Below are 16003 nucleotides of genomic sequence, written 5' to 3' on the forward strand. Positions count from 1 at the left end.
TCTAAAAATAATTTAAATAAATCATGTTAAGACCTCAGAAATTACCAACTTTTCATAATTCATACACTTATTCATTCATTCAATAAATAATTATAGGACCAGACTAAAGTTGAGATGACATTCTTACCTACGCTTTGCCAAATAAATTCAGTAACTTTCTAATTATTTAAAATAAAAGATGAAAGTTATAGTTATTTAAAATTATGATATACACACAAAACTGAAGTTCTAACCAATTTACCTAGGATGTAAGGAATAAATGGAGAGGATGGTCAGACCTAGCACAATACTGAGCAAGGGCTCAGTCAACACCTGGCTGCCAGGAAGCTGACAGAAAACAGAAATGCAATTCAAAAGGAGACCACAAACCTCTTTGTCTATGGCAGTGGTATGCAACTGGGCCTCTGCGAGCTCACAGTCAAGAGCTCTTTGTAGGCTGTATATGACGTGGTCATATGAATGGTGTTCATCATTGAAAAGGACACAATAGTATCTTTCATTTTTCTCCCTGTTAGAAAAAAAACATATATATTTGGATACTACAACAAATAAAGGAAAAGTAAAAAAAAAAAAAAAAAAAGACAAAATTAATATATAACATCTGTGTAGCTTCCAACCTGTGGTAAAGTAACACCATAAAAGTAATATAGAATTTGATTTTTTTTTTTTTTTTTTTTTGAAACAGGGTCTCACTCTGTCACCTAGGCTGGAGTGCAGTGACGCAACCTCGACTCACTGCAACCACTCCCTTCCAGGCTCAAGCAATCCTCCCACCTCAGCCTCCTAAGTATCTGAGACTGCAGGCACGTGTCACCACACCCCAGCTAATTTTTGTATTTTTTGTAGAGATGCTTCGCCATTTTCTCCAGGCTGGTTGCAAACTCCTGAGCTCAAGCAATCCGCCTGTTTCGACCTCCCAAAGTGCCAGGATTATAAGCATGAGCCACTATGCCCAGCCGAGAATTTGATTTTAAATGGTATAGTGCCATCACTTTTTAAAACTCTGATAAAAATGTTTCCTTTTCCATGTTTTTCCTCCAATTTTTCATATTACTTTCAAAAGTCTCAGTTCAGTGACCGTATGTTTTTGGGTTTTGTTTTGTTTTGTTTTAGATGGAATCTCACTCTGTCACCCAGGCTGGAGTACAGTGGCGCAATCTTAGCTCACTGCAACCTCTGCCTCCTGTGTTTAAGTGATTCTCCTGTCTCAGCCTCCTGAGTAGCTGGGATTACAGGTGCCCACCACCACACCTGGCTAATTTTTATATTTTTAGTACAGACAGGGTTTCACCATGTTGGCCAAGCTGGTCTTGAACTCCTGACCTCAGGTGATCCACCTGTCTCGGCCTGACTGTATGTTTTTAATACTACCCTTAACTCTTGCTTATCTCCTATTCTGACAAAAGGAGACAGGCCTCAGGCTCAGAACCTTGAAGCAAGCAATGATAAATAAACAGATTTTATTAACAATTAGTTTTTATTGAATTTATTTTTGTTTTTATCTTCTATTTAAGTGATACTGGTATTAATGTACATTTAAGTTAGTTTCAAGAAGTATACAGTATAGACTTAAGTGCCAGCACTGCCATTTTGGCAACAGAACCTTAAGACAGCTCACCTAATCTTTTAATCTTGCTGAGATGACAGTGCTTTTTCATCTCCAAAAAGAACATAATATCTACATTCAAGAGTGTTATGAGGATCTCACAAGATATGTAAAAACAGCTGCCACGGGCTACATATGTGTTCGGTATTTTTTTTTTTTTTTTGAGACGGTCTCGCTCTGTCACCCAGGCTGGAGTGCAGTGGCGCAATCTCGGCTCACTGCAAGCTCTGCCTCCTGGGTTCACGCCATTCTCATGCCTCAGCCTACCAAGCAGCTGGGACCACGGGGGCCCGCCATGATGCCCAGCTAATTTTTGTATTTTTAGTAGAGACAGGGTTTCACCATGCTAGCCAGGATGGTCTCGATCTCCTGACGTCGTGATCCACCCACCTCAGCCTCCCAAAGTGCTGGGATTACAGGCGTGAGCCGCCGTGCCCGGCCTATGTTCCCAGTTTTAAACAATATGTAATATACTTTTACAATACCCTCAATTGATCCTCAAAACTCTGACGGGCATATTTTCTCACCCCTCTTATGTTTTAGAAAACAGAGACTAAAGGGGTTAAAAGGCCAATATGTCATGGTCACAATGCCAACAGGCAATGAGAGGGCCTAGAACTCAGATGTGTGAACCCAAAGACCCATGCTACCCACATACAAAATGACACTCAAGCAATCCTCATTTTTTTATGGGCAGATGGCTCATATTATGTTTACCAACATAAAGTGACTTAAAAGGTTTAACTGACATTAACACCTGTTGGAAATTAACATATTTGTGGATGCAGTTTGTCATGACATTTACTTCCACAAGTGGTTTTTAGCCTAATAAGAGTCAAAATAGTACATTTAATGTCTCTATTGATTAGAATTCTTACTTCTTTCTCCCTTTAAAACAAAACAAATGAAAATAGCCAGTAAACTCAAAGAATGACTATTTAGATTTGGGCTGCAATTTTGTGAAAATCCTAATATTACATAGGTAGAAAAATTCTCACACAACTCAAAATTATCTTCATATCAGGTCCAGAATTCCTCTTTGCATTTATAAATTAAGAGCAAATATTACTGTCACTGAAAGACTTATGGCTACCAGAAATTGCTGCGTTCTAGCTAAAAAAAAAAAAAAAAAAAAAAAAGCTACATCCCTATAATTTCAATAATCCTAGATACCAGCAAGGCACAGGGGAAAGGGCCATTTCCTCATTCCCATCAAACTTTTCTTGATCAGGACAAGAGCTAAAAACCCGGGCTAAATGGAGATACACTGTTCCAAAGTCCCTATCTTTGTTAACGAACCTCCTGAGGAAACCAGACATTAGTCCAGGCCAGGATCAAAGTGGGCAGTTTACTTGCCTAGTGGGATGAGAGGCTGCTAGGTCCTTATAAATCATTTAGAACAGGACCCCAAAAATGTTGATTTTTTTTCCGTAAAAATTCAAAGCTCCTGATACACTACTCTTTTGGCTTAGCTTCTGGATGGTGCCTAGCAAAGTATCTCATACAAACGGACATTTTGAAATATTCCCAAGAGATAAGTCACTAAGAATTTTTCATAATGATAATTAGGCAGTAAATAACAAAAACAATTATCAAACACACATTTTGCAATACAAATAACCATCACTAAAACTTGTTCCGTTTGACAGTTTTCCCCACCTTATCTGGAGTTCAGGAGGCAGTTCTTTTTCCTCTTCCCATATAGTCATTTCTACGACATATTTTATCACTGAAGGAAATATTTTCCTGGCTTGGACAATTACCTCTTCATTCAACGGACAGCGTGAATTCTATAAAAAAGCCGAGAAAAACATACTAGTCAAGATTGTATACAAATAAATGGATAAGGAAGGTAATGTTAAGTTAAAATAATCACTTTGCTGAATTCATTACAACATGTCCAGGAATGAATTCAAGTTGAGCTCAAGAGGGTTGCTATATATTTAGATCAGTTTAGCTTAACCCCTTGTGGCCAAGTTGGTATTACTGATGACAGAAAGGAGGCAGAACCATGAAGTCTCCCCATTAGTGATATACTCTCTTATGAATGTTCCTACCTGCCTTTCTGAGTAGCTAATTACAATGATATCACGTAACAACTATTTACCCCTTATAGCTTACAAAGACTTTTCTCACAGCTTGTTTCCCCAGATCCTCATGGCTCTCTCTAAGGCAGAACAGGTATTAATGACATTGAAAAGAAATAGAACCCAGCCAGTCACAGAGGGACAAATACTATATGATTCTGCTCATACGAAGTATCTAAAGTAGTCATAATAATAGAAGCAGAAGATAGAAAGGTGGTTGCCAAAGGCTGGGTGTAGGCAGAAGGTTGTTCAGTGGGTAAAGAGTTTCAGTGTCACAAGATGAAAAAGTTCTTAAGATCTGTTACACAACAATGTGAATATACTTAATACTACTGAACGCTATATCTACACTACTGAACTATATTCTTAAAAATGGTTAAGATGATAAATTAATGTCATATGCTTAACCATAAAAAAAAAAAAGATAAGGAACCCATCTAAGATCCCAGAGCTTACAAATAGCAGAAACATGACTAAAATCTGGGTCTTTTGACTCCCACAAAAAAACAATGTTCTTTTCATTACAAAACATTAATAAAAAGCTTGTTCAAGCCAATGAGTTATGAAATCCATTTGAATGCTCCATATCATAAGCCATCAGGGAATGCAAACCCAAATCACAATGAGATACCACTTCACAACTACCTAGGTGGCCATAACAAAAAATGCAGAAAATAACAAGTATTGGCCAAGATGTAAAAAATAATGTAAAAACATCAGCAAGATTGCAGGATACAAGATAATGTTACAAAAATTACTTGTATTTCCCTCCCACCTCAGCCTCCTGAGTAACTAGGACTATAGGCATGTGCTACCACACCTAGCTAATTTTTAAATTTTTGTAGAGATAGGGTCTCCTGGCCTCAAGTGATCCACCCACTTCAGCCTCCCAAAGTGCTGGGATTACAGGCATGAGCCACTGCACCCAGCCACCATAATAAGCTTTTCATACGATATAAAATGAAGTACATAGTTTTAACATCTAAAAATCAATCAATGTAATACACCATATAAATAGAATAAAAAATGACTATGGATTCTTTAGGATTTTTCATATACAAAATCACAGTTGCCCAGGTTGGTCTCTAACTCCTGGTCTCAAATAAGCCTCCTGCCTGAGTCTCCCAAAGTGCTGGGATTACAGGCGTGAGCCACCAGTTGTGTGTATTTTATGGCCGAAGATGTGTATATTTTATGGTTGTAACTGATAAAACAGACTGGTGTCTACAAAATCACGTCCTCTGCAAACAGAGCTAGTTTTACTTCTCCCTTTCCAACGTGGATGCCTTTTACTACTTTTCTTCCCTAAATTCCTTGGTAGAACCTCCAATACAATATTGAACAGATATAGCAAAAGCAGACATCCTTGTCTTGTTTCTGACTTCAGGAGGAAAACATCCACTGTTTCAGCATTAACTATGATATTAACTGTGAGTTTCTCATAGATGTCCTTTATCAGGTTGAGGAAGTTCCCTTCTAAGTTTGTTGAAATATTTTTATCATGAAAGGGTACTGGATTTTGTCAAATGTTTTTGCTACATCTACTGAGATGATAATGTGGTTTTTATTATATTTATATGGTGTATTACATTGATTGGTTTTCAAATGTTAAAACTATGTACTTCATTGTATATCATATGAAAAGCTTATTATGCTGGCTGGGCGTGGTGGCTCACACCTGTAATCCCAGCACTTTGGGAGGCCGAGGCAGATGAATCACTTGAATCCAGGAGTTCGAATCAGCCTGGCCAATGTGATGAAACCCCATCTCTACTAAAAATATAAAATTAGCCGGATGTGGTGGCATACGCCTACAATCTCAGCTACTCGGGAAGCTGAGACATGAGAACTGCTTGAACCCAGGAGGTGGAGGTTACAATGAGCCAAGATCATACCACTGCACTTCAGCCTGGGCGACTCTGTCTCAAAAAAACAACAACAAAAAAAACCAAAAAAAAAAAGCTTATTATGCCATATCACTTCATTATTAATGATGATGTTAATATTAATGACTGATTTCAGGTGATGACAGTATGATAACCCCATTGTAAAGTTTCAGTTTTTTCCCCTTATGACTAGCAAATAATCAATAATTTAGAAGTATGTAAATGTAAATACTGTTCCTCATCAACCTAAGTCTTAAGAATTTTAGCATCCTTGTCTGAATCAAATATTTCCTTATGGTTGACAAAATGTTGATTTTTCTAGTTCTATCATTCCTTGTCTAATAGCTAGCATTTCTCTAGAAAGAAAAGCTTTTCCTAATGAACTAGAGATACTTGGTTACCATGAAATACAATTCTTATTGAAAAGGCAGGATAAGCGCTTACTTCATTCCCTTTACCAATTTTAATAGTAAGAAATTGATAGTACAGCTACTTGTCATTGTCAGAAACAGGTTTTACTTCATCTAGCTCTCATTTAGGTTTCATTAGGAACTCATGGATTTTTATATATTCAATGTGATTCAATCAATTATATTGGTTATTTATTGTTTTTTCTTTTGATGCTTCAATTATCCAAGGTCAACGTGAACCTTTTCAAGCTGGGTCCTACGTTCTTTTGCATGAGCTTGCCTTATACTTCCCCTGACCCAGACCTGGAACCAGGTATTTCTGACAACAAGAAATACCTTATTGCTGTAAGAGCAGAATGGTACTTAAAAGATCAACATATGTGCCCTACAGGTGTTTGCTGCTTTAGGGATATCCACAACAGTTTAAAGAGCGCAAAAACTATTTATTCCTTGAAGTTGTGAAATAATTCATCTGTAAAACTTCTGAACATGGCATTCTGGGGCAAGTACTTTCTTGTGACAATTTTCTGAATTTCTTCAATGTAACTGACCAAGTTTTCTCTCTGCTTTCTAATAAAAATATTGCACTCTATACTATCTGATAAGATAATCCATTTTCAAGTGTAATTGCACAAAATCATTAAAAGAGTATTTTATAATCCTCATGATTCCTTCTGTATTTGGGATTCTATGGTTATTTTCCTATTCTCATTTCTAATTGTCTATATCTGGGCTTGCTCAAACTTCTTTATTTCCTTGACTGGGATATATCTATGTAATCTAATTGACATTTTCTTTAAGAAAAGCAATTACTGAATTTATATATCAGCTCTACTCTTCTAATTCACTATATGCTACTCTTATCTATTAATAATTACTTCCTTTTGTTCATTTAGGCTTATATGTTGTGTACTATTTTCCTTTTTGAGATAGTCTCACTCTGTTGCCCAGGATGGAGTGCAGTGGCATGATCTTGGCTCACTGCAACCTCCACCTCCCAGGTTCAAGTGATTCTCGTGCCTCAGTCCCCCCAAGTAGCTGCAATTACAGGTGTGTGCCACCACACCTGGCTAATTTTTGTATTTTTAGTAGAGACAGGGTTTCATCATGTTGGCCAGGCTGGTCTCAAACTCCTGACCTCAGGTGATTGAGCCTCCCAAAGTGCCGGGATTACAGGCGTGAGCCATAGCGCCCGACCTGTTTACTCTTACGTATCAAGTTGATTGCTTAACAAAACATATTCTGAATTCATCTTTTCATTGTAAATTCATTCTCTCTTTAGAGACATTATCAAATCCTTAGCTTCTTTGGAGCTAGAAAAAAAGCCTCCTTACACCTAAATATGAGAATAAAAATAGCAGGGTTCTAACTGGAATCTATACACATAACATTTATTCTTATCTAATCTCAGCAAACTTAAAATAGTTAAGAATTTTTAACAAAATAGCATTCTTACCTCTTTTATAGTACCTGCTCTTCCAGGTTCATGATTTACACAAAAAGGGCCAGTTTTCCATGCCTCTGTGTCTCCACAGTCACAGAACCCTCCTCCAGTAGAAGTATGCATCTGATAAAGGAAAAATGAGTTTGTCTTGATTTCAAACATTTTACTAAGCATGAAGAATGATAAAGATGACTCAAATAATAAATGCTCACCAATACTCCAACCTTAATTGAGTTCAATGTAATATTAACTGGATGTAACAAAAACCATTTTCGATTAGTTACCTAAAAAACAAACCAACAAACCAAAACTTCCAAATTCTGAATACTTCATCATAACAAAAATGAACTGCCAAAATTGACAAGCTTTTGAAATATAACTCTAATTTTTAAATAACAGTTGTTTAAATTTTGACTAATGGAGAAGAATAGATTGCAAAGTGTGCGAAAATAATCTATACAACACCTAGAATTTTTTTTTAATTGTTATACTTTAAGTTTTAGGGTACATGTGCACATTGTACAGGTTAGTTACATATGTATACATGTGCCATGCTGGTGTGCTGCACCCACTAACTCGTCATCTAGCATTAGGTATATCTCCCAATGCTATCCCTCCCAACTCCCCCCTAGAATTTTTGAGTGATAAGATTTTTTTTTTTTTTTGAGATGGAGTTTCGCTTTTGTTGCCCAGGCTGGAGTGCAATGGCGTGATCTTGGCTCACCGCAACCTCTGCCTCCCGGGTTCAAGCGATTCTCCTGCCTCAGCCTCCCAAGTAGCTGGGACTACAGGCATGCACCACCATGCCTGGCTAATTTTGTATTTTTAGTAGAGACGGGGTTTCTCTACGTTGGTCAGGCTGGTCTCAAACTCCCGACCTCAGGTGATCCGCCCGCCTCAGCCTGCCAAAGTGCTGGGATTACAGGCATAAGCCACCATGCCCAACCTGATAAGATTTTTTTAATTAAACAAACTTAAAAAAACTCATTATGATGATTACATAGTACTTAAGAAATGTATAAAGTATTTTAATTTACACAAATATCCCATAGCAACTAAAACTTATTTATAAACTTTATCCTTTCAGTGTTGTTGAAAAAAAATTATCCAAAATATACTACCTCAGGTAGAGGATGATGGCAACAACCTGATTTTGAATCTTCCTCAAAACTTCCTCCAAAACATAAAATAAGGAGAACACTAAAACCATACATTATCCATACTTTCAGCATTTACTAGGAGAACAACAAAAAAAATTACCACAACGTTCATATGACGTACTCCAAAAGAATTCCCATTGCCTATCCCTTCAAGCCTGTGGGTGCAGATAGCAAGAGAAGGGAGCTTAAAAGACTCCATGAAAAAGTGCAGAGGTGCAGAGGACTTAGAAGAAACACTGAAACACAGAAAAAAGTCACCCCCAAAAGAGAAAGCCCAATGCTAAGGGATGAAACCTGAACATGAGTTGGGACTTGATTCACAAAGAAAGTGAGAAGGACAAGAGGTGGCAAACTCAGAGAAGCAGTACTTTTGGAAGAAAATCAGATACATTTTTACAGAGTGGAAACCCCTAAAGATGTGGCAATGGAGGAAAAAGGGATATAAGGGAAAATTCTATAGAAATGAGAGAGAAACAAGACATGCCAAACCCTCCCTTCACATCACCACCACTAATATCATCAACAAAAAAAGAAATTACACAGAAAATGGAAGAACTGACAGAAGAGAGCACTTGTAATCCTTGAGCATGAAATGAGAAAGAACAGAAAAAGCAGCCCATATTCACATAAACATGTAAAAATTAAAAGGGGAGGGGCAAAAATGCAAATAAGAGCCAAAACCCAATCACAAAGCTAAAGAAAACTATAACACAATGCTCCAAACTCAAATTACATGGAGTCAAACAAGCATTTGGTGATTATGACTTGAATCAGATTAAAACACCTTTTATCAGAAATACAAAAACTGGCCAGGCACAGTGGCTCATGCCTGTAATCCCAATGCTTTGGGAGGTTGAAGCGGGAGGATCACTAAAGGCCAAGAGTTTGAGATCAGCCTGAGCAACACAGCAAGATCCCATTTCTACAGAAAATTAAAAAATTAGCCAGGTGTGGTGGCATGCACCTGTAGTAAGTAATACAAAAACTAAAAACAGAAATGGACAAAAAAGCAGGAATAAATGAGACTTAATTAAACTCAGGAAAAAAAAATACAAGAAGATGAGAAAATCATGCCAGAAATGAATTTTACATTACAAAGTATCCAAAATATAGACTCAAATGAAAAGTTAATGAATAACATTGAAGCAAAGCAGGAATACAAGAGAATGAAAATGAGATGAAGTAAAAAGTAGGATCAGAGAGAAAGTCATTGAAATGGGGGACAGGCATAAGAAAGCCACTATAACTGGAGTCACCGAAGAAGAAAATCAAAACAACGGAACACAGCTAACATTTAAAACCATAGACCAGGTACAGTGGCTCATGCCTGTAATCCTACACCTTGGGAGGCCGAGGCAGGAGGGCTGTTTTAGCCCAGAAGTTTGAGACCAACCTGTGCAACACAGTGAAACCTCGTCTCGGTTAAAAAAAATAATCGAATTAAATTAAAATGTAAAAACAAATTAAAAATAAGACTATAAACTAAGAAAACTTTCTGCAAATAAAAGAACACCTGAATCTGTACACTAAAAGGGCCCATGAATTCTTGAGTGACTAATCAACTCCAAAATATATCCTAGTAAAACTATTTGACTTTAAAGATAAAAGTCCTGAGGGTGGCCAGGAGCAGTGGCTCACGCCTGTAATTCCAGCACTTTGGGAGGACGAGGCGGGCGGATCACGAGGTCAGGAGATCGAGACTATCCTGGCTAACACGGTGAAACCCCGTCTCTACTAAAAAATACAAAAAAAATTAGCCGGGCATGGTGGTGGGCGCCTGTAGTCCCAGCTACTCAGGAGGCTGAGGCAGGAGAATGGAGTGAACCCGGGAGACAGAGATTGCAGTGAGCTGAGATCGTGCCACTGCACTCCAGCCTGGGCGACAAAGCGAGACTCCGTCTCAAAAATAAATAAATAAATAAATAAATAAATAAATAAAAGTCCTGAGGGTATTCAGGCAAAAGATGAGATATCATAATGACAAGAAAATCATACTGGCATTAGACTTCTCAGTAACAACATATGAAACAATAGCAGAGTAGCATTTTTAAGTAAAGAAAATGCAAACTAAGGATATTATTTCCAGCCAAGCTATAAAGGTCTGATTGTGAACATGTCAGGACTCAGGGAACACTACACATGTACCCTTCTTGAGGTGTCTATTTGAGCAAGAATCAGCAAACTTTCTGTGTAAAGAACCAAACAATAAATATTTTAGGTTTTGCAGGCCACATAGCCTCTGTCAAATTACTCAATGCTACTGCCGTATTGCAGAAGCAGCCACAGAGAATACAAAAGTGAATAAGCATGGCTTTGCTGCAATAAAACTTTATTTACGGGCACTGAAATTTTAATTTCATATAATTTTAATGTATCATGAAACATTTTTTTAAACCATCTAAAAATATAAAAACATTCTCAGCTGTTTGAAGCCATATAAAAATAGTGAGCCAGATTTGACCCACAGGCTGTGGTTTATCATTCCCTTCCACCATCATCCCCCAGCCACTAGCAACCACTGATTTTTTTATTGCCTCCCCAGTTTTGTCGTTTCCAAAATGTCATACAGTTGGAATCATACAGTATGTAGCCTTTTCAGAATTGTTGCTTTCATTTATCAATATGTACTTAAGGTCCCACCATGTATTTTCATGACTTGATAGCTCCTTTCTTTATGTACTAAGCAATATTCCATTGTATGTATGTACCACAGTTTTTCCATTCACCTACTGAAGGACATCTTGGTTGCTTCCAAGTTTTGGGAAATATGAAGAAAGCTGCTATAAAACATTCACTGGCTGGGCGTGGTGGCTCACACCTGTAATCCCAGCAATTTGGGAGGCCGAGGTGGGTGGATCACTTGGAGTTTGAGACCAGCTTAACATGGTGAAACCCCGTCTCTACTAAAAATACAAACATTAGCTGGGCATGGTGGTACACGTCTGTAATCCCAGCTACCTGGGAGGCTGAGGCAAGAGAAATGCATGAACACAGGAGGTGGAGGTTACAGTGAACCAAGATTGTGCCACTGCACTCCAGCATGGGCAACAGAGCCAGACTCCATCTCAAAAAAAAAACATTTCGTGTGCAGTTTTTTTGTATGGACATAAGTTTTCAATTCATTTGTGTAAATACCAAGGAGTGCTGTTGTTGGATCATATGATAAAAGTATGTTTACTTCTGTAAAAAACTGTTGAATTATCTTCTGAAGTAGTTATACCATATTGCATTTCCACCAATTATAAGAGTTCCTGGCCAGGCATGGTGGCTCACGCCTGTAATCCCAGCACTTCAGGAGGCTGAGGCAGGTGGATCACAAGGTCAGGAGTTCAAGACCAGCCTGACCAGCAGAGTGAAACCCCATGTGTATTAAAAATACAAAAATTAGCCAGGTGTGGTGGCGCGCGCCTGTAATCCTAGCTACTCAGGAGGCTGAGGCAGGAGAATCACTTGAAGCCAGGAGGCGGACGTTGTGGTGAGCCGAGATCGCACCATTGCACTCTAGCCTGGGAAATAACAGCGACACCCCATCTCAAAAAAAAAAAAAAAGAAGAGTTCCTGTTGTTCCACATCCTCACCAGCATTTGGTGCTGTCAGTGCTTTGGATTTTCACTATTCTAATAGGTATATAGTAACATCTCATTGTTTTAATTTGCAATTCCCTAATGACAAATGATGTTGAGCATCTTTTAGTGTGTTTACTACTGATCATTTGTACATATTCTTGATGAAGTGTCTATTCAGATATTTTGTCCATTTTTTAAAGGGATGGTTTTCTTATTCTTGAATTTTAAGAGTTCTTTGTATAATTTTAGCACTGGCCTTTTTTAAAGATGTATGTTTGGCAAAGTTTTTTTGCTCAATCTATCTCTTGCCATTTTATTCTCTTAAAAATCCATATTTTTTAATCCAGTAATTCCACTTCTGAGAACCTATCCTAAGGAAATAATCCTACATATAAAAAAATTATTTACACATAAAGGCATTTACTGTAACACTGTTTATCATTTTTAAAAAACTGAAACCCAAATAAATACCCCAATAATAGGTAAATTATACAAATAAAATATGGTTAAATATTATACACATAATATGTTCTTAAAAAAGCACAATGTATAATTTTATATATTTTGCTTTTTACATTTAAAAGTATAACAAAATTTTATTTTTATAACTCCACAAACTTCCTTTGAAAACTACATTTTTTTCCTGATTAAAAGAGATAGTTGCAGAAATACACTCTTTTTATAGCTCATTTTACAACATGAAAAAAACATTTCTATTAAAAACAATCTTTAACAGTGAGTGTATGTTCGTTTCTATGTATGTATTTTTGAGAAAGAACACACAGAGGTTTACTGTAAGTTTTTTTTTTTTAGCAGTAAACTACTGAAAGGCTAGAGATCACAAAGAAGGGTCATATTACACACTGTAGAGCAAAGAGCTCAAAATTTTGTTTGTTTTCTTGTTCTCAAAAGTTGTTATGGACTATTCTGCAACTGAAGGTTTATCTTGGTCCTTTCATCACATAATATCTGATCTTGAGTCTCCCTAAAATTACTCCTTTTTTCTTTTCTGTAAAGCAACACACATCCCTTATCTCTTCCAATCATTTCTTTAAAATGGCTATGTTCACATATCAGAGCTGTTATAGCAGGAATGTGAATACTACTCAAGAATTTGGACTAGATGGCCATCAGATTCCTGCTTATTCAGAGGTTATGGTTATATTTTCTTACCTTGTAACGATGATTTTTATGAACACTGTTCTGGAAGCAGTCCATACAGAGTACACATGTTGGATCAATTGCACAATCCCTGAAAAAGATCAGAAATCAGATTCCAAAATTTAGATGACTCCCACTGATGCTCAAGGTATAACTATAATATAATGTGAACAAGTTTCCTCTATGGTACACAAACTGAATAAGAAAATGCTTCAAAAACTGGATTGTTAAAATGTTTTGAACAAAGATAATATTGCTAGCACAACTTTAGTCTCATTTTAGCCACATTTAAGTGTGTAGGTCTGGATGTTTGGTTTTCTTTCTGAAATCATTCTCATAACTTTGGGCCTTGACCTGGTTTCGAACTGTTAGATTACAATTCAAAAATAGTTTTGTAAAAAATAATCCACTTTTTCCATTAACTACCATCATCTCATCCTATTACATAAACAAATATATTTTACAAAAGCTGATTGCTCATTGTTAAATGAGGCTTGGATAAAGACAAAGTTCATTAGAATGCAAGCAACATAAGGGCAGGGATTTTTATTCATTGTACATTGAAGTGTCCCAAACACCTGCAATGATGCCTGGCATATAGTGGGTACTTAATATTCATTGAACAATTGAAAGAAATTCAATCCCTCTTCATCTCTCCCTTAATAACAACTTCTTAAATGTATTGTTTTATTTAACATTTTGGAGGAGACATTAAGAACAATATAAATTAGTGCAAAGTGCAGGATTATTATTTTTTTTTCTTTTGAGACAATCTCACTCTGTCACCCAGGATGGAACACAGTGGAAGGCAGTGGCACAATCATAGCTCACTGCAACCTCAGCCTCCCAGGTTCAAGCGATTCTCGAACCTCAGCCTCCCAAGTAGCTGGGATTACAGGCATGCGCCACCACGCCCAGCTAATTATTTGTATTTTTAGCAGAGATGGGGTTTCACCATGCTCGCCAGGCTGGTCTCGAACTCCTGACCTCAAGTGATCTGCCCACCTCAGCCTCCCGAAGTGCTGGGATTACAGGCGTGAGCCTCTGCGCCTGGCCAGGATTAATTTTTTAAATATCTTATTTAGAAGAATTGAAGAGATAAAATTGGGGAATTTTAAAAAGATTTTAAAAGGCTGGCCAGGCTTGGTGGCTCACACCTGTAATCCCAGCACTATGGGAGGCCAAGGTGGGCGGATCACCTGAGGTCGGGAGTTCCAGACCAGCCTGACCAACATGGAGAAACCCCGTCTCTACTAAAAATACAAAAAATTAGCCAGGCATGGTGGTGCATGCCTGCAAGCCCAGCTACTCAGGAGGTTGAGGCAGGAAAATTGCTTGAACCTGGGAGGTGGAGGTTGCGGGTGAGCTGAGATAGCGCCATTGTACTCTAGCCTAGGCAACAAGAGCGAAACTCTGTCTCAAAAACAAACAAACAAACAAAAACAACAACTTAAAAAGCTAACAGGAAATATAGGTTGTCTAATAATATTCTGTAAAATATATATGATCTATAGACCTATTTAGAGTAGGATTTTTCAACCTTAATACTACTGACATTTTGGGCCAGATATCATTTGTCGGGGGTGAACCAGACTGTCCTGTGCATTAGGATGTTTAGCAGGAATCTTGGCCTCTACACACTAGATGCCAGTACCTTCATCCCCAGTTGTAACAACTAAAAATATCTCCATGAAACTTTTGGAGACATGAGGTCTGCAAATGTCTAGCATGCTTTAGTTGAAACTGATTGGGCTTTAGCTAAAAATATGTAAGAATATAAATGACTCTTACTATACTATATAGCAACATGGTACACAAAATGCAAAGACTATTTTTTTGTTTGTTTTTGAGATGGAGTCTTGCTCTGTTGCCCAGGCTGGAGTGCAGTGGCACAATCTCGGCTCACCACAACCTCTGTCTCCCGGGTTCAAGCAATTCTCTGCCTCAGCCTCCCGAGTAGCTGGGATCACAGGCGCCCACCACCACGCCTGGCTAATGTTTGTAGTTTTAGCAGAGACGGGGTTTCCCATCTTGGCCAGGCTGGTCTTGAACTCCTGACCTCGTGATCCACCTGCCTCGGCCTCTCAAAGTGCTGGGATTACAGGCATGACCACAGCGCCTGGCCAAGGCTATTTTTTTTCTCCTGAGAAAAGAACAGAATAAAGAAAGATAGTATGTTCTAAACAACTGTTAACTGTACATAAACCAGTTAGGCCTAGAATTATAAGGAAGTAAAAACAATTCTCTGTATTTATAAAGTTTAAAACTTTACACTCCTAACCTAAACTAGCTCTAAGAAGGAAAACTAAATTTCAAATTTCAGGCAGAGGTAAGGAGTAAAAACATTCTCTGTGCTGTCACGAAATTTAAGGCACTGCTCTCACAAAGAATAAAAAGCCTAAAGTTGCTTTCAGTTTCCCTGCCACTGGCCTCTTCTATTCAACTAAATTACAACTGTTTCTACAGGTTCAAAATCCCTTATGCCAGACTCTGAAATCCAAATAGCTCCAAAACTGAAAGGTTTTGGGATTGTAGGTTTGGCAATAAATCTCACTTGGTGGCAAAAAATTACTTTAAATGACATGAGACTACAGGCATGATTTATACTACTTGTTATGAATATTCACAGATTTCTTAAAGGAAGATTGTGTTTGATTACAGTGTCCCGCCCTGACTCTGCTGG

General features: G+C 37.7%; 1 protein-coding gene across 2 annotated transcripts in view; it reads right to left on the minus strand.

The window, feature by feature from the left end:
• The window catches only part of UBR1 (ubiquitin protein ligase E3 component n-recognin 1), a 181875-nt gene that overhangs the window by 125107 nt on the left and 40765 nt on the right, over positions 1-16003 (minus strand). For both annotated transcript variants that reach the window (XM_034938606.3, XM_055098337.2), the window contains 4 exons: positions 13333-13411; positions 7446-7556; positions 3266-3396; positions 370-508 (listed from right to left, as the gene is read on the minus strand). In XM_034938606.3, coding sequence (XP_034794497.3) covers positions 370-508; positions 3266-3396; positions 7446-7556; positions 13333-13411 — 460 coding nt within the window. The remainder of the gene's footprint in view (positions 1-369; positions 509-3265; positions 3397-7445; positions 7557-13332; positions 13412-16003) is intronic.

This window comes from Pan paniscus, chromosome 16, assembly GCF_029289425.2.
Source record: "Pan paniscus chromosome 16, NHGRI_mPanPan1-v2.0_pri, whole genome shotgun sequence".
NCBI lineage: Eukaryota > Metazoa > Chordata > Mammalia > Primates > Hominidae > Pan > Pan paniscus.